This window comes from Nyctereutes procyonoides, unplaced genomic scaffold (genome assembly GCF_905146905.1).
Source record: "Nyctereutes procyonoides isolate TBG_1078 unplaced genomic scaffold, NYPRO_anot_genome, whole genome shotgun sequence".
NCBI lineage: Eukaryota > Metazoa > Chordata > Mammalia > Carnivora > Canidae > Nyctereutes > Nyctereutes procyonoides.
The window spans coordinates 14,907,552-14,932,934 of NW_026575046.1; the positions used below are offsets into that span (position 1 = coordinate 14,907,552).

The window sequence follows — 25,383 nt, forward strand, 5'->3', positions numbered from 1 at the left end:
TCACAAGATCAAGATTGAATGTTGATGAGGATGAACAACAAATGAGAACAAATTAATTTCTTTTGGAGTAAAATTGATTCAATTTGATGATGTCTGTGAAAGTTGAAGATAGGTTTAGCCTATGACCGGAGGCTCTGTGGCCTTAGGTATATAACTAGTCTCTTTTCCTGGTGCCCACGGAGCAGCAGCATGGGCTTCACCTGGCAACTCTCTTCTGAAGGCAGAGCTCAGGTCCCACCCTGGACTTGCCCCATGAGTCTGTGGTTGATTTCTTAGGTGATTCATATGTTCTTTAAGGCTTGAAAAGCAGTACTCTCCAGAACCCATGCACTTGTACAATAATAAGTACAAGGCTTATTATTATTACATGGATGCTCACAGCTGAATTGTTTGTATCTAGGAAAAGTGGGAGATAGCCTAAATGTCCATGAGCCTTGTACTTATTATTGTACAAGAAAACAGATCAAGCTTGATCTATAATATCAGTGGATAGCCACTGGGGAAGAAAATAATGAGTGAAAATAAGCTGTTGTTTTAAAAAATAGTGTTATTTATGAAGAGGAAGCACAGCAACCTCACTGGGAAACATCGCTCAGAAAAGTACTTGCCTCCAGAAAGGGAGGGAGAGGAACAGAAGCGGGGCATGGCAGCAGGAGGGGCCTCATCCACATCCACCTGTTTTTAAGATCTGAAGGAAAAATGTTAGCACTTGTTTGTTCATTCTGGATGGTGGGTAGTGAGGGTTTGTTACTGGTTTTCTTGGAATACTCAAACATCCAGAGAAATACGAGTTAATGTTTCCCTTCCTGCCAGCAAAATAAACCCTCACGAGAGGGGAGATCTAGAGGTTAAGCTGTGATGTGTGTGACCTTTGATTTCTGGCGTGATCTGTAAGCACATGGTGGCAGAGGCTGTTACTTGTCTCTCAGTCCCCTTCTTCCCTCAACTCTAATCTCTAGTTGGGCATAAAGCTACTTAGAATCCGATTACTTCCCAGCCTTCCTTCCCACTCCCTCCAGTGACTTGAGCAACTTTTGGGACCTTCAAGATGTAGGATGTCCTTATTCCTTCTTCTTGCCAGCTTAAACGAAGAGGTAGTGGCTGGAGCTCTAGCCCCAGTCGGGGACCATGAGTCCTCCCAGAGCCGAGCAGCAAGAGCATGGGCGCTTCTGTTCTGGGCACCTCAGAGGGGCCCTGCGAGCCGTAAACCACCTCCCTCCGCACCCTGGAGAAATAAAATTCCCACGTTACTGAAGCCTCTGTTGTTTTGTGCTTTAGGTCACATATGACTCAAGCCCTGACTGAGCAAGTGCAGTTACCTGAATGAGAGGCATGACCTCAACAGTGGCAAGAACGTGGGCTCTGAACTCTGCGAGGTCTTAGATCAAATTCCAGCGCCAGCATTAGCTAGATGATCTTGGGCAAGTCATCCAAACTCTATTTTAATTTATAAAATGGGGGTGCCAGTGTGGCTCAGTCGGTCGGTTAAGCACCTGCCTTTGGCTCAGGTCCTGGGATTGAGCCCCATGTCAGGCTCTCTGCTCAGCAGGGAGCCTGCTTCTCCTTCTCTTCCCACAGAGCTCTCTCTCTTTTTCTAAAGTAAATAAAATCTTTACAAAAAAAAAAAATCTGTAAAATAGACCAACATTGGAGAACCGTAAAGGTTAAAGCTTTTAGGGTTGGGTACCGTGCTTGCATGTAGTAGGCATCCAGTAACTCAGCCTTCACTTACTTTCAGTAGTCTCTTCTGCTAGAAATTTTTTTGCTTCAGCTGTTCACGTTGATTTCTGAAATAATCCAAACAGTGAAGTGATAACATGGAGAGAAATCCATGATTATATTGATCCTACAGTGTATTAAAAAGGAAAATACTATCGTATATGTTAAAATTCTTTCTGGCCTAACTGAAACGACATTTTTACAGGCTGAAGCTGAAAATACACTATTTCAATGTGGTGGTATGACACCAATGGAAACTGTTTTGAAGATGTGATTTTAATCATGTTAGAAGGCTCCGAGCATTTGTACACATAATTACTTTGCTATGAAAGCCGCTCAGCCCCAACCTCATTAATGCCCTTTCAGATACAAAGTGCTTTCTGAAACTGGGGAAGACTCGAATTCTCCTCTGCACTACAGATCATTTGAATGTTACCTAGGGGAAGCTTGTAAAAAGGAAAAGATCATGCTATCTCTTAGCATATGGATAACGTGGTATATAGATTATATAATCTCTTCAGGTACTTCTATTCAAATTTAGTAAGAACTCCTCCCTTCGTGAGTCCAAAGGGGAACAGTAGTCTCAGCATGCTATGAAGCAGAACTTCCAACGGAATTAGCTGTCAGAAGTGCCGGAGGATGATGTGCGGGGAGGTGCCCTGAGTGACAGCGGGGGCCTGGGCTCGGATTCTCCACCTGCCTTCAGAGAAGCCTGCCAGCTGGAGGAGGCCTGGCCAGCAAGCTCATTTTGTTCATGCAAACATTTTTTTTTAATTTTTATTTTATTTATGATAGTCACACACAGAGAGAGAGAGAGGCAGAGACACAGGCAGAGGGAGAAGCAGGCTCCATGCACCGGGAGCCCGATGTGGGATTCGATCCCAGGTCTCCAGGATCGCGCCCTGGGCCAAAGGCAGGCGCCAAACCGCTGCGCCACCCAGGGATCCCCATGCAAACATTTTGTCTGCCAGTTGCCTCATCTGTGAAAGGCACTCACTAGCTCCCGAAGTGGTCAGATGAAGGAGGTGACTGGTACATGCTGGTGGTCCCTCGGCCACCTGTCCCAGCCGCCCGGCTCACTCCGAAGCAACCTTGTTCTCAGGACACCTCTGTTGGCACGAATTTTATTGTTCTTGCTTCCCGAAAGGATACTTTTGTTCTAGTCTGCCAGCTGACCAGTTGGGAGATACTTTCTGAATGCCTTGGAAGTCACCCTCTTGTGTTGCTGGCGAGACCACTAGGGACAATTTGTCGTATTTCTGTTCTGGAGTTTAATCTTCTCTCGAAAAGGAGCAACAGTTTTTCAAAAAGTGATTTTGTGTTTGTTTCAAACTTGTATGTTTTAATGAACTATGAAATGCTGTTTGTAAAAGATCCCCTAGGACACTGAAAGGAAGACAAGCATCACCTGGAATCCCACCCATACCAACATTTTGACGTAGACTCCCACGACCACTTCTAGGCAGATAAAGATACTTAAAAACTGAATTTGTCCTCCAGATACTGTTTTATGACTTCATTTCCACTTATGCATGTGCTCTAAGTCAACTACTACATATTATTTATTTCTTTAAAGTTTTTATTTATTCATGAGAGACACAGAGAGAGACAGAGACACAGGCAGACGGAGAAGCAGGCTCCATGCAGGGAGCCCATTGTGGGACTCGACTCCGTGACGCCCTGAGCCAAAGACACTCAACTACTGAGCCACCCAGGCGCCCCCGATCACAGTTAAAAAAAAAAAAAGTGCTGCATTCATCTGCGTTTTCCCCAAACATGAATCATGTTTTGAAAAGGTAGCATGGGGGGCACCTGGGTGGTTCTGTCAGTTAAGTGTCTGCCTTTGGCTCAGATTATGATCCTGGGGTCTTGGGATTGAGCCCTACTTCGGAGCGGGTGGGGGGTGACTGGTGGGGGGGTGTCTCTGCTCAGCGGGGAGCCTCCTTCTGCCTCTCCCTTTCCCTCTGCCACTCCACCTGCTTGTTCTCTCTCTCTCTCTCTCTCTCTCTCTCTCTCTCTCTCAGAACAGTGAGTAGATCCTCAGAGACGGTGATGGGTTGAGAATCAAGGCAGGTGTGCAAGGAGCCTTCCGAGGCACCTCAAAACCAAAAGGTAGGGATAGCTATTTCCTCCACTGCAGGTCGGAGCGGAGAGCATAGGTATTCAAGTTAGAGCCACCTGGGTTCAAATCTCGGCTCCAGAGTTTACAAGGTTCGTTAACTGTGGCCCATTATGTCAAGGCTTTGAGCCTGTTAACTTCGGAGTAAAACAGACCTGATAACTGCTGTGTCTTAGTCTAGTGGTTGCAATCATGAGCTCTCATCTACAAACCCCACGTGCGTGGCACACAGGTGCCTGCTGCACCCCGCTTCCCCTTCCCTCTGCAGTGCAAAGAGCATGGATTGGATTCCAATCGATCTAAACCCAGACCAGGGTGTTTTCCTCTCTGGATCTTGATTTCATTGCTATTTTATGAGGAGTCAGAACCATGACCTTGATTCACGAATTCTCTGGTCCTGGGGCCGCTGCAAGAGGCAGTTGCCACCACGCCCAGTCCCAGGACTCCACGTCCACCTACTCAGTGCACCCCCGAAGGGGCTGAGCGTGACAGAAACAGAAAACTGGGGCCCTCTCCTCCTACTGGAAGCTCTTGCTTTGGAAATGTCACCAACTCCCTGGGACCCTCAGTTGAGACTAGACATACGTAAAAGCCAAGAAATGTCTATTTTACTTGAACACGTGTTGCTAGGCTGCCTTGTGTTGTCCTGTAACTCCGTGAACCGGTCTATATTGGGTGGAGGACCGTGTGCTTCAGAGAGCCTGGGCTTTGCAAATAAAGGAACCTGGGTTCGAATCCCAGCACTGCCTTTCGTCAGCTGTGTGACCCTGAGCGTACTCCTTAACCTCCCTGCGCTCTAGCTTCCCCATCTGTGAAATGAGGGTAATGCTATGGTATTAGTTTCCTCTTCCGCTGTCATAAATGACCACAAACTTGATGACTTCAAATAATACACAGTTATTATCTCACGGTTCTCGAAGCCAGAAGCCTGCAGTGGGTCTCACTGGGTTGGAGCCAAGGTGTCAGCAAGGCTGGCTCCTTCTGGAGGCTGGAGGGATGTGTCTGTCTGCTGGCCTTTTCCAGCCTCTGGAGGCCTCCTGCGCTCTGGCCCCCAGAGCTCTGGCTCTGGCCCTCCGCAGGTGTGGCCCCACCACTGCCGAGTCGCAATGGCTAGTGGTCGCTCCTCCTCTGACTCTGACCTGCTTCCACTTACAAAGACCCTTGTAATTACAGGCCCAGCTGGATCACCCAGCAGAATGTCCCATCTCAAGATCCTCCATCACCCCTGCAAAGTCCCTTTTCCCAAATAAGGAGACGTATTCACGGTTCCGGTTCCGGGGATGAGGAGATAGGTGTCTTTGGGGCCGCCCCACGTCCGGGCTGCAGAGCCCCAGGGGGTAAGGACCCCGAAGCAGGGAGCGCCAGGCGCCCTGCGAGGACCAGTCCTGGGCTGCAACTGGACTGTAGGCCCCTCGAGGGCAGGCAGCGGCTCCGTCCTCCTTTTCCTCTTCTGTCCTCCCACCTGGCCGAGCGCGGAGCCACAGGACCCGTTTGGGAAATAGTTCCCAACCGAATGGCACGCGAACGCGGGGCGCACGGACTGGCCGCCCGCTGGGGCACCTGCCGGGGCGAAGACGTGCGCACCCGCGACCTGGCCTGCGGCCCCGCGGAGGGCCGATCCTCGAGCCCTGCAGGCGCCCCGGGCGGCAGAGCCCAGCCCGGCGGGTTCCCGCAACGCAGCACCACCCAAGGAGGCCGCCCTGCTCTCCAGCAACGGGATGAGCAGCGGAGCACCCCCCACCCCCCACTTTGTGCAACGTGATGAGCAGCGCAGCCCGAAACCTGAGTGTCCGGCCAGGAGGAGGCCTGGAGTCCCCGGCTGGCTCCGGATTGAGTGCATTTCCTCCATCCGTAGCTCTCCGGTGACACCATGCGCAGGTTCGGGGTTAGGGGAGCATCCAGTTGGTTTCTTGGTGTTTCCTTTCCTTTCCTTTCCTTTCCTTTCCTTTCCTTTCCTTTCCTTTCCTTTCCCTTTCCCTTTCCCTTTCCCTTTCCCTTTCCCTTTCCCTTTCCCTTTCCCTTTCCCTTTCCCTTTCCCTTTCCCTTTCCCTTTCCCTTTCCCTTTTCCCTTTCCCTTTCCCTTTCCCTTCCTCTCCCCTCTCCCCTCTCCTCTCCTTTCCCCTTTCCTTTTTTTTTTTCAGAAATCTGAAATTTACCCGCTTCTTAATATTTTTCTCAGAACCTCCTATTTTTTGTAGGAGACAGGCTGGAAGCAGCATGATAGTAGGGCCATTGGGGTGATGCGCTAATCCCCCAGTCCTGCTGAGCAGAGCTGCCTGGCCTCTCTCTGCCCCATCCTTACCCGAGAAGGAGAATGGATGGTTATTTGATGGGCGGGTTTGGCAGAGGAACTGCGCGTGGGCCGCTTGGCCCCTTGTTCTTCTTCTCTGGGCTGGGCGGGTGTGGCTGTGGAGTGGAGTGTTCTGGTCTGATCCAGGCCCACAGTGAGGGGGGCAAGGAAGCAAAGCAGCAAAGGCTCTGCTCCCCCGGGGGTGTCCAGCAGGGAGGGTGGGCGGGGTGGTGCCGAGCCCCGTGGTGGCAGTGCTGCTGTGATTGGGTGGTCTCTGGCTCACTCTGGGGTTTAGTGGTAGGAAGCCAATGTTGCCACAACCCTTCGAATGATGGATAATCAAGCTGGTGTTTTGATGCTCATTTGCTTTGGTCCATTTCCTCTCAGTTGGAAAAAAAAGAATACTGCATAGTGGGTTCCTTCTGAGGCTCAGAAGTCCAAGTCTGCCTTTTGCACTTAAATTCAGCACACCCTAGAGTTTTGGGGACCTGGGGGAGGAGAGCAAACGGGGACCCACACACCGTATGTCGAAATGTTTCAAAGTTATAAATCAAGCTAACACACTATTAAGTTAAATATGCTTTATCCTCCTACCCTGGTAATTATAACTTTATAATGGCCCAAAAGGTCAGGTTCAAATTTTGAGTTCTCAGATTCCTTGCATTCTCTACCAGAGAGCGGGGCCGTGGGGAGACCTGACTCCCCAACTGCTCATCCCGGTCTTCCCACCCTCAGCTCCATCCTGCTTTGTATAGATAGCCCAGCACTCATTTCCAAGTTCCACCTAAACTCCTGCAACCAGCTCCCCTGGTGGGTTGTGGGGCAGGGGTTTGGGGGGCTGGGAGGGAAGACCCAAGTAGTCCCTGCATGTGGGCTATTTGGAGCTATCTGGGCAAGGGATTTTGAAGTTCTGGGGAACTAGATTATGGCCTAGACTTCAGAGCCTTGTGGATACCTTGGACTACAAGGTAGAATGGGACCCCTCTAAAGCTGAGAGCCCAGAGCAGGAGCCCCCCTGCCCCCTAACAATACTCTGGAGCAGTGTTGTTTCAGTGACTCCTTCTCCACGAAGTTTCCCCAGTATCTCCTCAACCTGAGTGAGTTTTTCTTCCTCTGAACTCCTCTGCCATTTGACACTTACAGTCTTCCTCCAGGACAAAACAATGGAACTTCAGGAAGGGTTCCCTCCATTCACCACCGCAGAGGAGTCTGCTCCTGAAGTCACTCTGCGCTGGAAGTCCAGGGCAAGCAGAAATGCTCAGCGGTGGCTGCTGTCGATTCTGATCCCCTAGCTCATTTCCAAATGGAAACTTCAGCCTGTTAGACCAGCTCTTATTTTCCTTAAAATTTAATTAATATTAGGTTTAATTTGTTGTCATTGTCAGTATTAGCACAACCTCATCCCCTGAGAGGATGAAGTAATGCCCTCTCCCTGTTATCACCCTTTGCTGGGGATGGGGACTGATAATAACATTGGACATTTTAAAAGAGCCTATTTTGGATTTTTTTTTCATCATTTTAGGTCCTTTTGTTTGTTTTGGCTACAATCAGATTCTTTTTTGTTTGTTTTTGTATTTTTTAAAATCTATTTTGGAATTTTAAGGGTTGATTTGTTACTCCTATGGAAGCCTTAACATCTAAAGTTTCATTGTTATTTTTTTAAATGCCTGGTAAACTTACTAAGCAAAGTCTCCCTGTCTCTTAATCATTTATCACTCACTTGTGCCTGACACTTTCCTCACATGCCATCAGCGTCATCCCACGATGGAAAACAATGTGATCTAAGAGCAGATTGGCTGGTTAGAATGTGGAGAAACCATAATCAGTATGGATTTATTGAGGCTTGCTCTGAGGCTTGCAAGCGATCAAGAGAAGCCTAAGGCCTTTACTGACCCCTTCAAGGAAAGAAAGTCTTCCATAGTCCATATTCCCAGGTCTTTCCAATTTCCCACATCGTTAGCACCACTGGCATCCTGATAGCCACTTAGAAACCTGCCTGTTCTCTAGGAGACCTTAGACTGGGCAAGTCTGCAACAACAACGCCCCAAAATCCCAGAGCCCAGACCCTTCAAAAATTCACTTCAGCTCTGTTTCCAGGAAAAGCGATACCACAGCCCTCTTGATGTACCTGCTGCTTCTTTAAAATTCCAGGCAGCAGTGAAATGCTAGAGCAGATATGGATCTTTGAGTTTATCTATCTAGCTCAACCTCCTCATTTTACAGATGAGAGCACTTGGTTTGGGGAAAAGACCGTCCCCTACTTTGGTAACAGTGCTCAGTGGACAGTGACCAGTGCTGGTATTTACATCTACTTATATACATATTGGCACCTTTCCTTGTTCCAAGAGGCACTGCAGACCAAAGGTGTGGTACTGAGGAACCCACACACAAAGAGAAGGCATGAGTTCTCTGTGCTGCAGTGAGGATTCTTTTCTCATCCAGATACAGTGAAGTCAAGCCTGTTTGCTTTAAAGCAGCTGAATCCCTGTGTCACTGCACTCCTTTATGTAATCCAAGTCTCTATATTAATCCTGCGCTCTGTGCTTGCTGGAGAAAATGTTCCCTATACATGAGTATCTTCTTTGCAAAAATGTTTAAACTCATTAAATTAACCATTTTAATCACTTCCAAGTGTACAAGTCAGTAGTATTAAGCACATTCACAATGTTGAACGACCACCACCATTTATCCATTTTTCACCCCTGCCCCCGAAATTCTGGACCTGCTAACCAGTAATTTTCCATTCCCTCCTCCCCCAGCCCTTAGTAACCTCTATTCTACTTTCTCTCTCTATGAATGTCCCTGGTCTGGGTTCCTCATACAAGCAGAACCGTACAATATTTGTCCTTTTGGGGTTGGTTTATTTCACTTAGCAGAATGTTTTCCGGGTTCATCTGGGTGGTAGCATGTGACAGGATTTCCTTCCTTTTTAAGACTGAATACTATTCCATTGTATGCATAGGCCACATTTTGCTTATCCATTCATCCATAAAACACTTGAGTTGTTTCCACCTTTTGGCTATTCTGAGTTATGCTGTATAAACATTGTATAAACAATTATACAAATATCTGTTTGAATCCTTACTTTCAATTCTTTTGGAGATACATCCAGAAGGAGAATTTCTGGATCCTATGATAATTGTGTTTTGCTTTTGGGGGAGCTACCACACTGCTTCCACAATGGAAAACATTCCCACCAGCAATGTGCTAGTTTTCCAATTTCTACGTATCCCCCCCAATACTCGTTATTGTCTATGTGTGTGTATTTTGAATAATAGCCACCCTAACAGGTGTAAGTGGTATCTCACTGTGGTTTTGATTTGCATTTCCCTAATGAGTGGTGATGTTGAATATTTTTTTTACTTGCTTGTTGGCCATTTGTATATCATCTTTGGAGAAATCGCCAGACAACTCCTTTGCCCGTTTTTGAGTTGGGATGTTTTGTTGCTGTTAAGTTGTTAGTCTTTATGTATTCTTGATACCTTATCAGGTATATGATTTGCAAACATATTACCCCATGTGAGCTATCTTTTCTCTCTCTCAATAGTGCTCTCAATGCACAAAAGCTTTTCATTCAGAATAAGCCCAATTTACCTATTTTTTCTCTTGTTGCCTTATTCAAGAAACCATTGCCAAATCTAATGTCATAAAGACTTTTGTGTTTTCTCCTAGACTTTTACAGTTTTAGCTCAATATTTAAGTCTTCAATCCATTTTAGGTTAATTTTTGTATATGTTGTAAGGAAAGGGCCCAGCTTCATTCTTTTGCATATGGGTATCCAGTTTTCTCAGCACCATTTATTGAAAAAGTATCCTTTTTCCATTGAATGGTCTTGGCACCCTTGTCAAAAATCAATTGACCATTTATGAGAGAGTTTATTTCTGGGCTCTTTATTTTATTCTGTTGGTCTAAAAATGTTTCTTCACACCAATACCACACTGTTTTGATTACCGCAGCTTCATAATAAGTTTTGAAAACAGGAGATGTGAATCCTTCAGCTTTGTTCTTCTTTTTCAAATATGTCCTTTTAAAATTGTACATCTTGACAGCATGCATTTCTAAAAGACATTTTCAAGAGTGGCAAAACCTGAATCTTCAAAACTTTAATACATAAACTAAAGCATTTTCTGCCCTTTATCTGATGCGCTGAAAGGATTGAGTGAAAACACATCTTGCTTCCTTGTACTCAAACCCACCACTTCTCCCCACAATCCTTCTGGATGGGTTAGGCAAGTAAGGGAGGAGTTGATTCTGGGTGTACAAAAAGAGGTGTACATGTAGGGGAAGGCATTGCTCTTGTGAAGGAAAAAGCTCCTGCTAAAAAGTAGATGGATGGTAGAATAGAATATTGCTAAAAAGAAGGAAGGGGGTGTTACTGGAGGGGTCTAGGTTGACCCCAGGGAAGCTACCAAGGATAAAGAGGGCCCTCTAGCCCAGGTTGGTGGAACTGGCTCAGGACCCCTGGAGGAGCATTGATGAAGTCCCTGTGCCAGGTGCTGGTGGGTGGCAGGGCCAAATGGAACTAGCTGGAAGAGTGTTTTTTGATGACACCTCTGCTAAAGTTCATTTACTATATTGATGTACCCCTGGTACCATCACAGGAAGAAAAAAAAATCCTAAAAATATTTTATTTCTGGCATAATTTCATTCTCTCCTCCTACCTTTTGCTTTTTAAAATTTTCCTTCGAGTGGCAATCAATGATGCCTGCAAATTGAGGCTTTTAGCTAGAGCAGAGAAAGAGTTAGATAACAAGAACAAGCAATGGTTTAATTCTTGCACGGATTAGGATGAGGATGACTATCAGGGTGGGCAACATGATGAAGAAGGGAACAGGGCAATTAGCCCAAGAAGGCCCAACTTGTACCGAGGACCATTGATGAAACATTCCCACCCAGCCATGACAGCTGGGGGGGGGGGATTAGAGGAGGTGGGAAGGCTGTGAGCAGCAGGGCCAGGCGGCAGTACAAAGGGATGGCAGGGAGGCAAGCCAGAGTTGAGAGGTGAGTTAGGTCTGGCTGGGGTGAGTGGGGAATTTCTGGCACCAGGACCGTAGAGCAAGCAGGCAACTGGATCAAGCAGTTCCCTCTGACACCAGGAGAGCCTGTGCTCCAGGGAGGAGGAAGAGAATGCAGTAGAGACCTAGGGGAAACGTTGAAGGGGTTGCTGATAGCACCAGTCTCTAAGCCATGCGGGGGTTGCCCTGGAGGCATCTCTGGGAATCCTCAGCATCTAGATAGTGAAGAGCCTGACATCATGGATCATGGATGAAATCACTCAGATGAAGAACACAGATAGGAGAAAAAAAGAGTTTAAGGTAAAAATCCCTGGGGTATAACAGCCTCTGGGAGCAAACTAAACAAAACCCAATGCACAAGAATGCAAAGACTCAAGAGGTAGTAAGCTGATGGAAGAGCATGCAGCCATTAAAAAAAAAAAAAATAGAGGGAGACAAATTCTAGAAAAAGTAATGTGACCAACAGCTTTAACTGCCACAGAAATGCCAAGAAAGGTGAGGACCAAAGGCATTTTGTTGAATTTAGCAGTTAAGAGGTTGTATTAGTCAGGGTTTTCAGAGAAACAGAACCAGTAGGATTGGGGTCCCTTCCTGGCTCCCAACATGTAACTCTTGGTCTTGAGGTTGTGAGTTTGAGCCTCACATTAAGTGTAGAGATTACTTAAAAATAAAATCTTAAAAAAAAAGAACCAATAGGCTCTAGTTAGCTATTTAGCCAAACATCTATTTATATAGATGTATGTATATATTGATATATGCTGATATATATGTATCTATGTAAATAGACTTTCTATATGTATATATATCTACATAGATAGATATATCACTATATCTAGAAAGATATTTGGACACCAGGGTGGCTCAATTGTTTAAGTGTCTGCCTTCGGCTCAGGTCACTTTTCCAGCGTCCTGGGATTGAGCCCTGCATCTGGCTCCCAGCTAAGCGGGGTGTCTGCTTCTCCCTCTTCCTCTGCCTGCTGCTCCCCCTGTTCATACTGTCTTTTTAGGTCTAATCAATTGAGGTTTATTATAAGACATTGGATCATATGATTAGGGAAGTTGGGAAGTTCCAGTCTGTCATCTGCAGGCTGGAGACCCAGAGAAGCCAGCTGTAGTTCGAAGGCCCGAGAACCCAGGAGAGGAGCATAAGGTGCACATTCCTGCCTAGGTCTGAAGGCCTGAGAACCAGGGATGCCGGACAGGAGGAGATTGATGTCTCAGCTCTAATGATCAGACAGACAGAGACATCACAGCCAGTCTTCCTCCACCTTATGGTTCTATTCAGGCCCTTAGCAAATGGCATGATGCCCATCCAGGCTAGGGAGGTCCATCTGCCTTCCTCAGTCCACCAGTCCAAACACTAATCTCTTTCAGAATCACCGTGACAGCCATACCCAGAAATAAAGTTTAACAAGAGTCTGGAAAATCTCGCGGCCAGTCAAGTAGCCACATAAGAATAACATTCCATCACCGCAGTTACTGGTGACATTTATTTATTTATTTATTTATTTATTTATTTATTTATTTATGAGAAAGTGAGAGAGCAAGCGAGTGGGGGTGGGCAGAGGGAGAAGGAAAATCTCAAGCAGACTCCATGCTGACCATGTGGGGGCTCACCCTCATGACCCTGAGATCATGACCTGAGCTGAAACCAATAGTCGTAGGCTTAACCACCTGAGCCACCCAGGCACCCCTAGTTACTAAGGACTTTGAAAAGAACAGGTTTCCTGGAACCAGCTTAGGGGCACTGAGGAAGACGGAGTGAGAAAAGGTTGGAGCAGCACCCCACAGTTTCTTCAGAGCAACATCACTTTGAGGAAGAGGATTTTTTTTTAAGAAATATATATATATATATATTTTTTTTTTTAATAGGAAAGAGGAGCACATTTATGGGTTGAGGAGAAGAAAGAAGAAGAATGTAGAAGGGGAAAATCCAGCAGAGAATGAACAATTTGTGCAGTAAGATCCTAGAGAACGTGGAGTGATTGTGGGGGAGAGAATAAGGGTTTCTGTGAAACAACAGCCTGCCCCTGAACGTGGCCAAGGGCTGGCGAAGGATGAGGAAGCGGTAGCTAGGGAGGCCTGTGGGTGTGGGGAGGGCGCACTGAAGGTGGACGGCAAGCAGGTGAGCACAAGCCCTGGGAGGGGGAGATCCATGTGAGCACAGCAGGGCTGTGAACTGGGTCCCCAAAGAGGGTGCTAAGAATTGGGACACCTCCTTGGAGAAGACAGGACAGGTATCTGGGAGCCCTTTCAATTCCTCATATGGTCTTCTCAGAATTCATCCAAGGGTGGCTTCCTTACTTCCTAAAATAATCCCAGGGGTGCATGGCTGGCTCAGTCCGAAGAGACGGGACTCTTGATTTCAAGATTGTGACTTGGAGCCCCATGTTGGGTGTAGAGATCACTTAAATAAATAAAACTTAAAATAAATAAATAGGTAAATAAAGAAATAAATAAAATAATCCAAGGTACTTTGTTACCTGACGTCCTACCCTTACAAAATACATTTCCAAATACATGTTTTTATATGTTATATATGTTTCCAATGATATATTCCACGTTCAAGAAATATATTACATGTATTTCTAAATATATAGGTTTCTGAATACACACACGCGCGCGTGCGCAAGCCTGTATCATTATTTATTTCAGGTGGGCTACTTGCTGCCTTAAACTGCAGGAGACATTGTAGCATCTATAGATAAAAGGCGAGAAACACCAAGCAGCAGCACGAAGAGTTGATTCTTGCACTTTCTGTGAGGTGCAGTGTGTCAGGCAGACATGTGAGGATGGAGAAGATGAGGTCACCCTGCCAGAAGTTTCGAGTCTGGTTAGGGAGATGAGTTGTACACATGAGAACATTAGCCCGAGGTGGTGATCACCAAACATTCAGTGCCAAAATGAATGAAAGTTCTGTGTCAAAAGGAAAGAGACACCAAGCAAAGAGTCAACATTAACTGAGCAGCTACCAGCATATTTTATTTTATCCTCGTAAAGGTTCCATGAGGTTATATTGTTCTCTGGACACGGGAAGCTTCAGCAGAAGTGAATTTGCTGGAAATAAATCAGGTGGAGAGAGTGTGCAGGCTCACTCCATTGCATCGTGTTGTTGTTGTTGGGACTTATTCAAAGTTCGTGTTTGCACTAGCAGCTGTCTGCGACGACCCTCCCCACCCAGTTCTTAATTTGATGGTGACCTTGAGAGCTCTTTGGGTGGCTGCTCTTCATCACAGACGCTAGCCTGACACTTGCAGTTCTGCAGACATTCCCTGCATCTGGACTGGTATCATGATGGCTTTGTTTCTGTCTGCACTCTTACTAAATTAGGTGGACCTTTTGCTTTTGTTGAGATCCTTTTGGGGCATTGTCTTCTACTGTGCCCATCTTTAATGGGGCAAAGCTATGACCCATTTTTACTGCTTGTGTCCAGTTGGAAGTGAGCCTTCAGCTTTAATGACCCCAGAGCAATCGGTTGATGCAGCACCCAGCAGCCTTCAACCTTTGCTCCTGATGATGACAAAGATGCTCTGGCATTGGCATTCTGATGACAAAATGGCAAATGTTTTGATGTTTTTCTATTATTCTTCCATTGTTCTTTACAAGAAATGTAAGATTTAAGCGAGATTTCAAAGGTGGAAGAATGAAGTCCTCCATAGTTTAGAGATTACCTTGGAATTAGCGGAAAGTCAAAAACTACAATGATACCGAAAATAGAGTTTCATAACACAAATAAGAGCATAGTTTGTTACTGTTTTTCTCTTTATAAGTGTTATTTTACATCACTTTATAATCATTATTAATGGCATAGCCAAAGCTTGATATGATGGGGTCTTTTTTTTTTAAATTACTCCCTCCTGAGTGGATTGGTACTGCAAGAATTTTTAAACAGCTGCCAACATTTTACTGTTATATTCTAATCACATGATTGACTGTCAATATGTTCCTTGTGTGGAAAAAAGTTTACTTGAGCTGAGTGTTCGTTATCTTCACTTTGGACCATTTTAACAAGAAAGGAAATAAAAAAGAGCTTGGCAAGAATGTGGGCTCCTTGCCTTATGTAAGCTGGCTTACCTCCCACCTCCTGTGGGTAGAGCAGAAAATGGAAGGGGGGAAATGGGGGTGCGAAGCTCCTGCCCACGGCTCCAAATGGAAAGCAGAAGGAATCCATCATGTTTATAAACTCGTGAAAGAAATTAATGACCATCCAGGCTCAAGGCTATAGGTTTTGCCCTTTCTGCTCCATGCTTCTTCTGATGGCTTATGCATCTTAAATCCCCAAATTCTCTTCAAGAAAGAGGAGCAGTTTCTCCTGATCAATAGGTGCTCAGAGCCATGCAACCATCAGTCAGGAAATGAGGCCCAGGACCTGGCTACCCAGCTGAGTTCCATTGCTGGTTTTTACTCTAGAGTGACCCCTGAAGGTGTGAGGGTAACAGTACGCCGGTAGGCATACACCTCCTGTAGGATTCAGGAAGCCATAAGGAATATGCTCTACGAATTTATCTGAACAGCTAAATCCCATTAGCCTATTTCTCCTAGGAGAGGGTGTTCTGGCATTGGCAAGAACTTGGGCTGGAGCATGGAAACATTTCGTTTTGTTTTTGTTCGGTTTAAAATTTGTATTTTATTGTTTCCTCTTCATGTTTTAAATGGTTATCATAAACTTTCTTTTCTGTTTTTTAAAAGATTTTATTTATTTATTTGAGAGAGAAATAAAGAGCACACAAGCTGGGGAAGAGGTAGAGGAAGAGGGAGAAGGAGACTCCCTGCTGAACAGTGAGCCTGACGCAGGATCATGACCAGAGCCAAAGACAGATGCTTAACCAACTGAGCCACTCAGGCACCTCAATAAACTTTATTTTCAACATTCTTTCCTTTTGCTTTATTTTTAAAGAAAAGGAACACTGAAAATGGGAAGACATTGGAGAAGAACAAAGAAGTAACTCTTGGCTTCTTTGTCCAATCTCCCTGACCCTGTGATTTCTACAAAGAAGAGAGGAAGAATGTTCCAGGTAGAGTGAACTATAGGATCAAAGAACTGACGTGCATGGCATGAAAAGAACAGCAAGAGTAAAGCTCAAGGGATGCCTGGGTGGCTCAGTGGTTGAGTGTCTGCCTTAGCTAAGGGCGTGATCCTGTAGTCTCCGGATCAAGTCCCACATTGGGCTTCCTGCATGGAGCCTGCTTCTCCCTCTGCCTATGTCTCTGCCTCTCTGTGTGTCTCTCATGAATAAATAAATAAAGTCTTAAAAAAAGAGTAAAGGTCAAAAAAGTGGTTTGGGGACTAATTGTGAAGGCCGTTGAATGTCATAATAGTTGGGAGTTTGAATTTTGTTCCATGGACAAAGGGAATCCTCAGAGGCGACAGGAGATGAGAGATGTGACCATATTTACTGTTTAAGTAAGTGACTCTGGTATCAGTGTTGAGAATGGATTGGGAAGGAGCCCAGAATACCAGTTAGGAGGTAGTTTAAATAGTTTAGAAGAGATGCTGATGACCCTATTAAGACAGTTTTGGGGGATGCCTGGCTGGCTCAGTGGTTGAGTGTCTGCCTTTGGCTTAGTGATCCCAGTTCAGGGACTGAGTCTCACATCAGGCTCCCTGAATGGAGCCTGCTTCTTCCGCTGCCTGTGTCTCTGCCTCTCTTTGTGTCTCTCATGAATAAATAAATAAAATCTTAAAAAAAATTAAGGCAGTTTTGGTATAAATGGACTTACTGGAAAAACTATGTTGGAGAATGTATTCATGAGACTTAGTCATATGAAGAGCAAAAAGATAACTTAGAGGAAAATGATGCCCTAAATTGTGAGACTGAGATAAAAAAAGTATCATTAATCCAGAAGGGGTTCATTGGAGGAGAGATATTCAGTGTGTTTTATGTCAGCTATGCTGAATTTTGAGTGTTCTTGTGACATCCAAATGAAGGTGTCCAGACAGCTAGACTCTTGGGGTTGGGGCTCAGAAAGAAGGTTGAGACTGAAGGTGAATATTTGGAAGTCATCAGTATAGTCAGGACAGGTGAAATTCCTGAAGCAAATGAAGTTATTTAGAGGAGAGAGTATAGCCTGGAAGAAGAGATGGCCCAAGACAGAGCCTTGTAGTTGAGGAGCTGCCGGGAAAGAGCCTGAGAAGGAGCCATCTGAGATAGAAGGACCACATTGCAGAAGCCAAGGAAATCATATTCAAGAGGGAGCAGTTGTTTAGAAAAAACGTTCAGGGCATGTGGGTGGCTCAGTTAAGCGTCTGCCTTTAGCTCAGGTCATGGTCCCAGAGTTCTGGGATTGAGCCCCAAGTCAGGATCCCTGCTCAGTGAGGAATCTGCTTCTCCCTCTCTCTCTGCCATTCCCCTGCTTGTGCTCTCCCTCTCTCAAATAAATATATAAATTTAAAAGAAAGAAAGAAAGCACATTCAAAGGAAACATTAAGTGTTGGCCATAAGGAAGTCACTGATAGCCTTTTGAGAAGGTAGTTTCCAAGGAATGAAAGGCAGGAGTGAGATCCTAGTCGCTGAGACATGGACAGGAGCCAAAGAAGTAAAAGCACAAAATCTGCTCTTTGGAGATTCTGTAGTAGAGGGAAGAAGAGAAACGTAGCTTGACGGGAAGAATTTCTATTTGCATAGTTCAAGTGCTCTTATGATCATTAGCTTACTTGATTCCCAACACAACTCAGGAGGTCGGAAGGGCAAGTATCAATCAGTCTGGGACCAAAACGAGTTTTAAAAATCTGTTAGGAGGCTCATCCAAGGTCATCTAGAGCAAATAAGTGGTGGAAAACTGAGTTTAGAATTCAGATCATTTGGCTCTCAATTCAGTGATCTTTCCACTTGTCAAAACAGAGCATTTCTCAAGTGTTTGCTCTGTTTGGAAATTGGATATTGGAAAGCATTGAGCTCTTTGTTAAAAGGGTTTTGATCTTATCCAGGGCACAATGCAGAGCAACTCAAAGGTTTCATGCAAGGGAATGACATGTGTAAGCATGGAAGCATTGAGCTCCTTGTTAAAGGGGGTTTGATCTTATCCAGGGTGCCATGTGGAGCAACTGGAAGGTTTTGTGCAAGGGAATGGCATGTGTAAGTCAATGCCCACGGGAGACAAATTTGGCAGTGAGGTGTAGGATGTGTTAGTGGAACAGACACCTCAGGGGGTAGGCCACTAGAACATGGCATCGAACTGGACACAGCGCAAATAAACATCTAACTGCATGCTGAGAAAGTTGTTTTTCCCTTTTAATTCTGTGGATCCTGTTCTGTTTGTGTTAAGAAGAGGGTATGTTTGCTGGTAGTTTTTGACACCCTCATATACTCTCTAATCTCCCTTTTGAACAAAGAAGGAACAAGCCTCAGACTGGGAACATGTGCCAGCAATTGTGTCTTGCTAGAACTGAATCACATTGCTTTGTGTTTGTTCTGTTTGAACGATTACTTTCCAGTAGAACAAGAAGTACTGCTTTCCCACTTATTATTATTATAGAAAGGTTACTATCAAATACATCTAAATAAAACAAGTTAAGGAAAAAAATATTAAGTCAGTTCTAAGACAAGTGGCACACACATGGGAAAAAACCACTAGGAATGTGCATTTTAATGACTAAAGGCTGGAAAATTCTGGTCTTGGAGACTATTGTGATAGGAGAAATGAGGGTTTTAGTTCAGAGTAGGGGGATGAAAGTAGAATTTGAGAAGTAGGCTCTGATAGACATTTTAAGGGAGTTACAAAAGTAGAGGACAAGGGGCACCTGGGTGGTTCAGTCAGTTCAGTGCTGCCTTCAGCTCAGGTCATGGTCCCGGGGTCTTGAGCCTTGCATAAGTACCCTACTCAGTGGGGAGTCTGCTTCTCCCTTTGCCCTTTCCCCTGCTTGCACTCTCTCTCTCTCTCTTGCTTACTCTCTCTCTGAAATAAATAAAATCTTAAAAAGAAAAAAAAGAAGAGGACAGTTACCTACCTGGGGTATTTTCTGCATCATTTCTTAGGATGCTTATAGCTACAGTAACAGATAATAAGCTTAAACCAAAAAGGCTGTGCAATACACAGAATTTATTATCTTATATAACCCAAAGCTCCAAGATGAGAATCTAGGATTGGTTAAGTCAGAGGCTCATTGACATTACTAAGGACTCAATTTCCTTCTACCTTCCAACCCCAGCAAAGAAGCTTTGTGTACATGACCCCAAAATGGCATGATTTGAGCATGGCCCATGATGATCGGTGTAAGAAGACATGTCTTCTGGCGATAAAGAAACCTTCACCTGAAGGCACCTCCATGAAAATATTTTCCTTCAGGATTCGTTGTCCCAAAATATGTCACATGTCATGCACAAACCAATGGCTGACAGGGGAATTAAATCACCATAAGTAACCTAGAATAATTAGGATTTATTCTCTGAGCTAGGGATAAAGGTCTTTTTCTGAAGAAAGATAAAGGTCTTTTTCTGAAGAAAGACCTTTTTCTGAAAGGTCTCTTAAGATAATGGGGGTCTGGGAACCCATCTGACTGGTGGGCAGTCAACCGTGTCCTCTACAACTGGTACCAATTATATAATCGAATTCCTTAAATTAACCCCTGAACATAAGTTGAAGTGTATGGTTTGAAGCTTATGGTTTTTTATTTTTAAACAATTTATTTAGCTCTTCTGTCCCTGTGCTGGGTTAAGGCAGACCGAAATACTTCCACTGCAAACTTAACATCTGGTTCAGTGATGCACATCGAGGGCGCGATGCGGAACGTCTGAGGAGACAAAGGAAAATACAACAACGGGTCATCGTAGAATCAAATACAACTTTGAGAAAATGCACTAAGCCAAGAATAAGAATCTAAAACCTTATTTTTCTGACGTGTCTTTCATGTCCCCGCTGGGTTGGTCTCCTCCCTCCCCGACGCTGTACGCAGGCCGCGCACCTCCCATCTCCTAACCGTTCTGGTAGCATCTGGCGCTGCCCGCCTTCCTCTCCGGTCCTCGCTCACCTCCTGGTCCTCCCCCTGCCTTCACGGAGGGCTCCCTCCGGCACCCCTCGGAGCGCCCAGGGCAGCCTCCGCGTTCGCCAGGCACCTACCACCCTCTCGCTTCTCAGTTTCCAGAACCCTCCTCTGCCCTCTGCACCCAGGCCCCCCGCGGCCGCGCTGCGACCCTCCTCTGCCAGGAGCAGCCCGCTGCCGAGGCCCACCGCGCCTGCCCTTTTCGCCAAAACGTCCGTCTCCTCCACCCCGCATTGGCCTGGGGGCTCGGCCCCACCGCGCCCTCCTCCCTTTCCCGCCCGCCGGCAGCGCCGGGATGCTGGTGGCACGACGCGCGCCCCCGGCCCTCCCCGCGCGCCCCCCGGCCCTCCCCGCGCGCGCCCCCGGCCCTCCCCGCGCGCGCCCCCGGCCCTCCTCCCGCGCGCCCCCTGGCCCTCTTCCCGCGCGCGCCCCCCCGGCCCTCCCCGCGCGCGCCCCCCGGCCCTCCCCGCGCGCGCCCCCGGCCCTCCTCCCGCGCGCCCCCCGGCCCTCTTCCCGCGCGCGCCTCCCCGGCCCTCCCCGCGCGCGCCCCCCGCCCTCCCCGCGCGCGCCCCCCGGCCCTCCCCGCGCGCGCGCCCCCCCGGCCCTCCTCCCGCGCGCCCCCCGGCCCTCCTCCCGCGCGCCCCCCCGGCCCTCTTCCCGCGCGCGCGCCCTCCCCGCGCCCTCCCCGCGCGCGCCCCCCCGCCCTCCCCGCGCGCGCCCCCCCGGCCCTCCCCGCGCGCGCCCCCCGGCCCTCCTCCCGCGCGCCCCCGGCCCTCCTCCCGCGCGCCCCCCGGCCCTCTTCCCGCGCGCGCCCCCCCGGCCCTCCCCGCGCGCGCCCCCCGGCCCTCCTCCCGCGCGCCCCCCGGCCCTCCCCGCGCGCGCCCCCCCCCCCCCCGGCCCTCCCCGCGCGCGCCCCCCCCGCCCTCCTCCCGCGCGCCACCCCCGCCCTCCTCCCGCGCGCCCCCCGGCCCTCCCCGCGCGCCCCGCGCCCCCACGTCCGTGCGCGCAGGTCCGGGGCCGGCCCCCGCCGAGGCTGCCCCCCCCCACCGCGGCCCGCGGGACGAGCCGGGGGCCCTGGGTGGGGGCTCGCCCACGCCCGCGTTTCCGGCTCTCGGTCTTCTGCGGGGCCTCGTCCGGCGTCCGTCCCGGGGGGGGGGGGGGGGCGCTTAACCTGCCGCCGCGGCTCCCAGCCTCTCCCCGGGTCAGGACGGCCTCGCCTCGCCTCCCGCTGCTCAGGAGCCGTCCGCCAAGATCTTTCGAGAAACTCGTGCGCTCGCGCGCCCGGCCCCACGTGCCCGCCTGGAGGTGAGCGGCGCGCGGAGCCCTCGGCCCTGGAGCCCGCGTGGCGCCCCCTCCGGCTCCTCGGCGCCCCCCCCCCCGCCCCTCTACAAACGCTACTGGCCCCTTCGCCCCGACGGACTAAGGCGCCGTGGGTGCCGGCGGCCGCCCGCGCCCCGCCCGCGCCCCGCCCGTCCCGCAGCCGCCCCAGCCGCTCCGCGCCGAGCCCGCGGGCTTATTTGCACCCGCTCCCCTCGGGGCAGGGGCGCCCCCCGGAGTCCCCGGAGTCCCCGGGCCTTGCTGACCCTCCCCGCGGCGCCGCTCGGCCTCGCACTCCCTCCGCCCGGAAACGCCCGGCGCGCGTCGGGCTGTCGCTGCGGTCCCCGCGGAGGGCCTGGGTGCAGAGGCCACCTCGGGGTGCAGCAGCGGGGGTCGTACCGCCTCCGACCGTGCGGCCTGCCGTCGCCCCGGAACCAAGTAGGGCGGCGGCGGGCGCCTCCCCTCGGCCCCTCCCGCCCCGCCCCGCCCCGCCCGGCCCCGCGCGCCCCCTGCACGCGGCTGCGCGCGGCTCGGTTGGGCGGGCGCCGTCCGCACCCCTTCCCCGGCCGCCCACACTCCCTGCCCCCAGGCCCGAGGCCTCAGCTTCATCCTCGCGGCGCGGAGGACGGACCCAGACACCAGGTCCCGGTGCCTCCCCCGGCCGACCAGCTGTGACCGGAGCGATTAACCCGTCGGTGCCTTTCGTCCTTCATCTGGAAGATGAGCATGACGAGAGTCCTCTCCTGCGGGAGGCGCCGCGGCTGAGGGGCCCCACGGCGCCCGCCCGGCGAGCATTAGGGTGCCCGCGTCAGTACCCTGCCCGCCGCAAGCTCGAGAGTGCTTGGAGCTCTTGGCACCCCGCCGTGTTCCTGCCCGAGCCTTGAGTGTTTATCTCGCTGCGTAAGGTGTAAGGCTCAGCCCGGCCAGGAGGCCGGGGCTAGGAGTCCCTTCTCTTTCCTCCTCCTGTAATATTCCTTTTTTGCAGCCCTCCGGGAGCTTGCTGCGTTGCGGTGTCCTTGCTGGTGATGTGTCTTTCTTTCCTGCCAGCTCGGAGACCAGCTCGGAGAGGGGAGGGACGGGGTCTTATTTATCACTGTGACTTTATTTTTTTTAAATATATATTTAAAGATTTTATTTTTTTTATTAGAGAGGCCTGGCTCCGTGCAAGGAGCCCGATGCGGGACTCGATCCCTGAACCCTAGGAGCACGCCCTGGGCCGAAGGCAGGCGCTAGACCGCTGAGCCACCCAGGGATCCCCCTCACTGTGACTTTAGTATCCAGCATAGCAACTGTTGCTTAGTGCTGACGGGCTTCCCAGATAACTAAGAAATAACTAAGTAAACAATGTTCGGGTCTTTGTAAGTTAAGGGATTTTTTTTTTTTAAAGATTTTGTTTATTTACTCATGAGAGACACACAGAGAGAGAGGGGGGCAGAGACACGGGCAGAGGGAGCAGCAGGCTCCACGCAGGGAGCCCGACGTGGGACTCGATCCCGGGTCTCCAGGGTCAGGCCCCGGGCTGAAGGCGGCGCTAAACCGCGGAGCCCCCCGGGCTGCCCAGTTACAGGATTTTGGATCATTAATTCATATAGAAAAATAACTGTGACGGGGACTAGAAAGAACTCGCAGCGAATGTCCCGGCACAAGCGTTCATCTGGTTTTGTTGGAGGCGGGTTGGTTTAGCCTATCGCGTAACGGGGAAGAGTCACAGATGCGAGTGATGTCCCCTTGAGCAAAAGTAGAGAGGGTCAGGGGTCAGGAGTACAGGGAGAGGATCTAAATCTGAATAGGAGAGACACTTCAGTGCCTGAATCTTCAGAAAAGGAAGAAGTGGAGTGGGGACACCGGAGTTCACACAGAGATGTCATCCGAGAGCTCCTGTGCTCCCTGACAAGTAGGAGGCGAGAGTGTTGGCGCCTCGAGAGTGTGGGGCAGGGATGGAGCAGGGAAAGCGGAAGAATGACATCGGGAAAGAAAGATGACGAAGGGGAGGGGCGGAAGATACGCGAAATCTCAAATATCAGCGCTTCAGGGTGAGGGTCCTGCTGACGTGGGAGACTTGGGCAGGGGGCTCTAGGAGCAGCGCCCGCCCAACAGGCCAGGGCCACGCCAGGGCCACCCCTGCCTGGGGCTTGTCTGTGGCTTTTGCAGGAAGGAGCAGGGAAAGCTGGTCCCTGCGTCTCCCAGCCTGAGGGCGAAGGGCGCCGTGAGCGGCTGATTCTGAGTTCCCACCGGGGACCCAGCCAGGGTGGTCCCCCCCCCCCCCCCCCCCCGTCCTGCAGGGTCACCAGGACCCGCCAGCACTCTTGGGTCGCTCCTGGCCGCAGTGGCCTCTATGCCCCAGCAGGTTTAGAGTCCCCAAAGTCAGAGCCTGAGGTTGAGTTAATTCATACGTGCGGCAAACTAGTCATTGCAAGACCGTGATGACTCTGCCGAGACCCGCACCGCAAGTCCCGTGGCTGTGGTTCGTACGTCCCTCTTGGTGCCTTGTTGGACGGTCCCCGAGAGCGGCGGGAACTCAACCGCTCGAACACGGCGACCTCTAGTGGCCCGCGGGCCTCACTGCACCCCCCTCTAGAAACCTGAGCATCCTGCCCGGAGGAAGAGACCAGGAGGGACAACGGGGAGCCGCCCACCTAAAGGGATAGGAAAAGGCCGGCCTTTCTCTTACCTGAGCAAAAATGCCACCTTTGCCAATTAGAAGCCCCATGCGTTTGCAGTTGTCGTGGATTTCATTGACTTCTTCCTGGGGAAGAGGCTGGCGGCTCATCTGCAAATACATTTAATACATATTTCCTATTCGGGTTTGACTTGTTAAGGATGTTATTTCCAAGAGAGGGGGCAAAAAAGCAACTCAAACAACCAACCCGCTTCCCTCCCTCTCAGTCTCTCTCTCCTCACTGTAATTGAGTATAGCTATTAGAAAAATAAAGCTGTGAATTACTGGATGGAATTTTTGGGGGGGAGGTGGTGTTATTAAAAATACTTGTTTTTATCCCAGTTCATCCCAAATTCCAAAAGAAAAAATGAAGTTGAATGCAGATAGCCGGTGAATCTTGGCTCTGCTAAGGGCAGTCCTGGGAACTTGGTTCTTCCCTCGCCAAATGTGGAGCTGGCTTTATTGGTGTGGTAATTCTCAACTGTTCACTTTGTTTTGCTCACGTAGAGGGCTCATATCAAAGTCCAGGAAATGGCTCTTAAGTTACACAAGGGCTTGAACGATCCAGGCTTTCCCTGGGCCACTGCATGGCCTGGGCAGCTGGGGTGGCGCCAGCTGTCCGCATCTCTCTGGCTTGTGGAATTTCCTCTTTGTCCCCCAAGACTTAATCCTCCAAGGTTGGGAAAAGTAAGCACTTTGGGGGGCCGGAGGCTGTTTCAAATTATCAGGCATCTGAAGTTGGTCTCTCTGGGGTCCAGAGGTGTCAGTACCCCTTTGGTGGCCCTGGCCTGGGGGCTGGCGCCTATTCTGTGCGTCTCTTGTCGTCTGATCCTGAGTACCAATGCCTCCCTCTGACTTAGTCATTTCACGTCTGACTGTGTGTCTGCATGACCTGGAAGCCTTTTCAAACCACAGACATTTGGGGCTCAGGCTCAGTGTATGGAATGAGAAGACTTGGGGCAGGCCAAGGCATCTGGATTTGTGAAATGCCTGGCAGATGCTTGCGTGGGAATTACTGGTGTGAACTTGTCTTGAGTACTCATCGCTGTCACCACCATGAGTTTCTCTTTTGTGGCACGGCTGTGATGAGCATCAGCGTGGGTCTGGCTCTCTGGTTTCACATGCATAAGGCATGATCCGGGCTCCTGTCATCCTTATGAGGTGCAGGAGGGCTCCCTCCAGGGGGTCCCAGCTTTGTTCTTCTCAGGGCTCCTACCCGCCTTCCCTCTAGGCTTCAATATCCATCCCTTGCACTCCCTAGTCTGCACTCCACCTCATGCCCCT

At 49.4% G+C, this 25,383-nt stretch overlaps 1 protein-coding gene across 8 annotated transcripts in view; it reads right to left on the bottom strand.

Moving 5' to 3' along the window:
* Positions 1-19,171: 19,171 nt before the first annotated feature.
* The window catches only part of AGXT2 (alanine--glyoxylate aminotransferase 2), a 36,655-nt gene continuing 30,443 nt past the window's right edge, over positions 19,172-25,383 (bottom strand). For 7 of the 8 annotated variants that reach the window (XM_055325766.1, XM_055325765.1, XM_055325762.1 and 4 more), the window contains 2 exons: positions 24,112-24,210; positions 19,172-19,874 (listed from right to left, as the gene is read on the bottom strand). In XM_055325766.1, the coding sequence (XP_055181741.1) occupies positions 19,767-19,874; positions 24,112-24,210 (207 nt within the window). In that variant the 3' untranslated portion in view covers positions 19,172-19,766. Of the gene's footprint in view, positions 19,875-22,801; positions 23,168-24,111; positions 24,211-25,383 lie in introns of those variants that run through there. The other variant, XM_055325763.1, reaches the window with a different exon arrangement.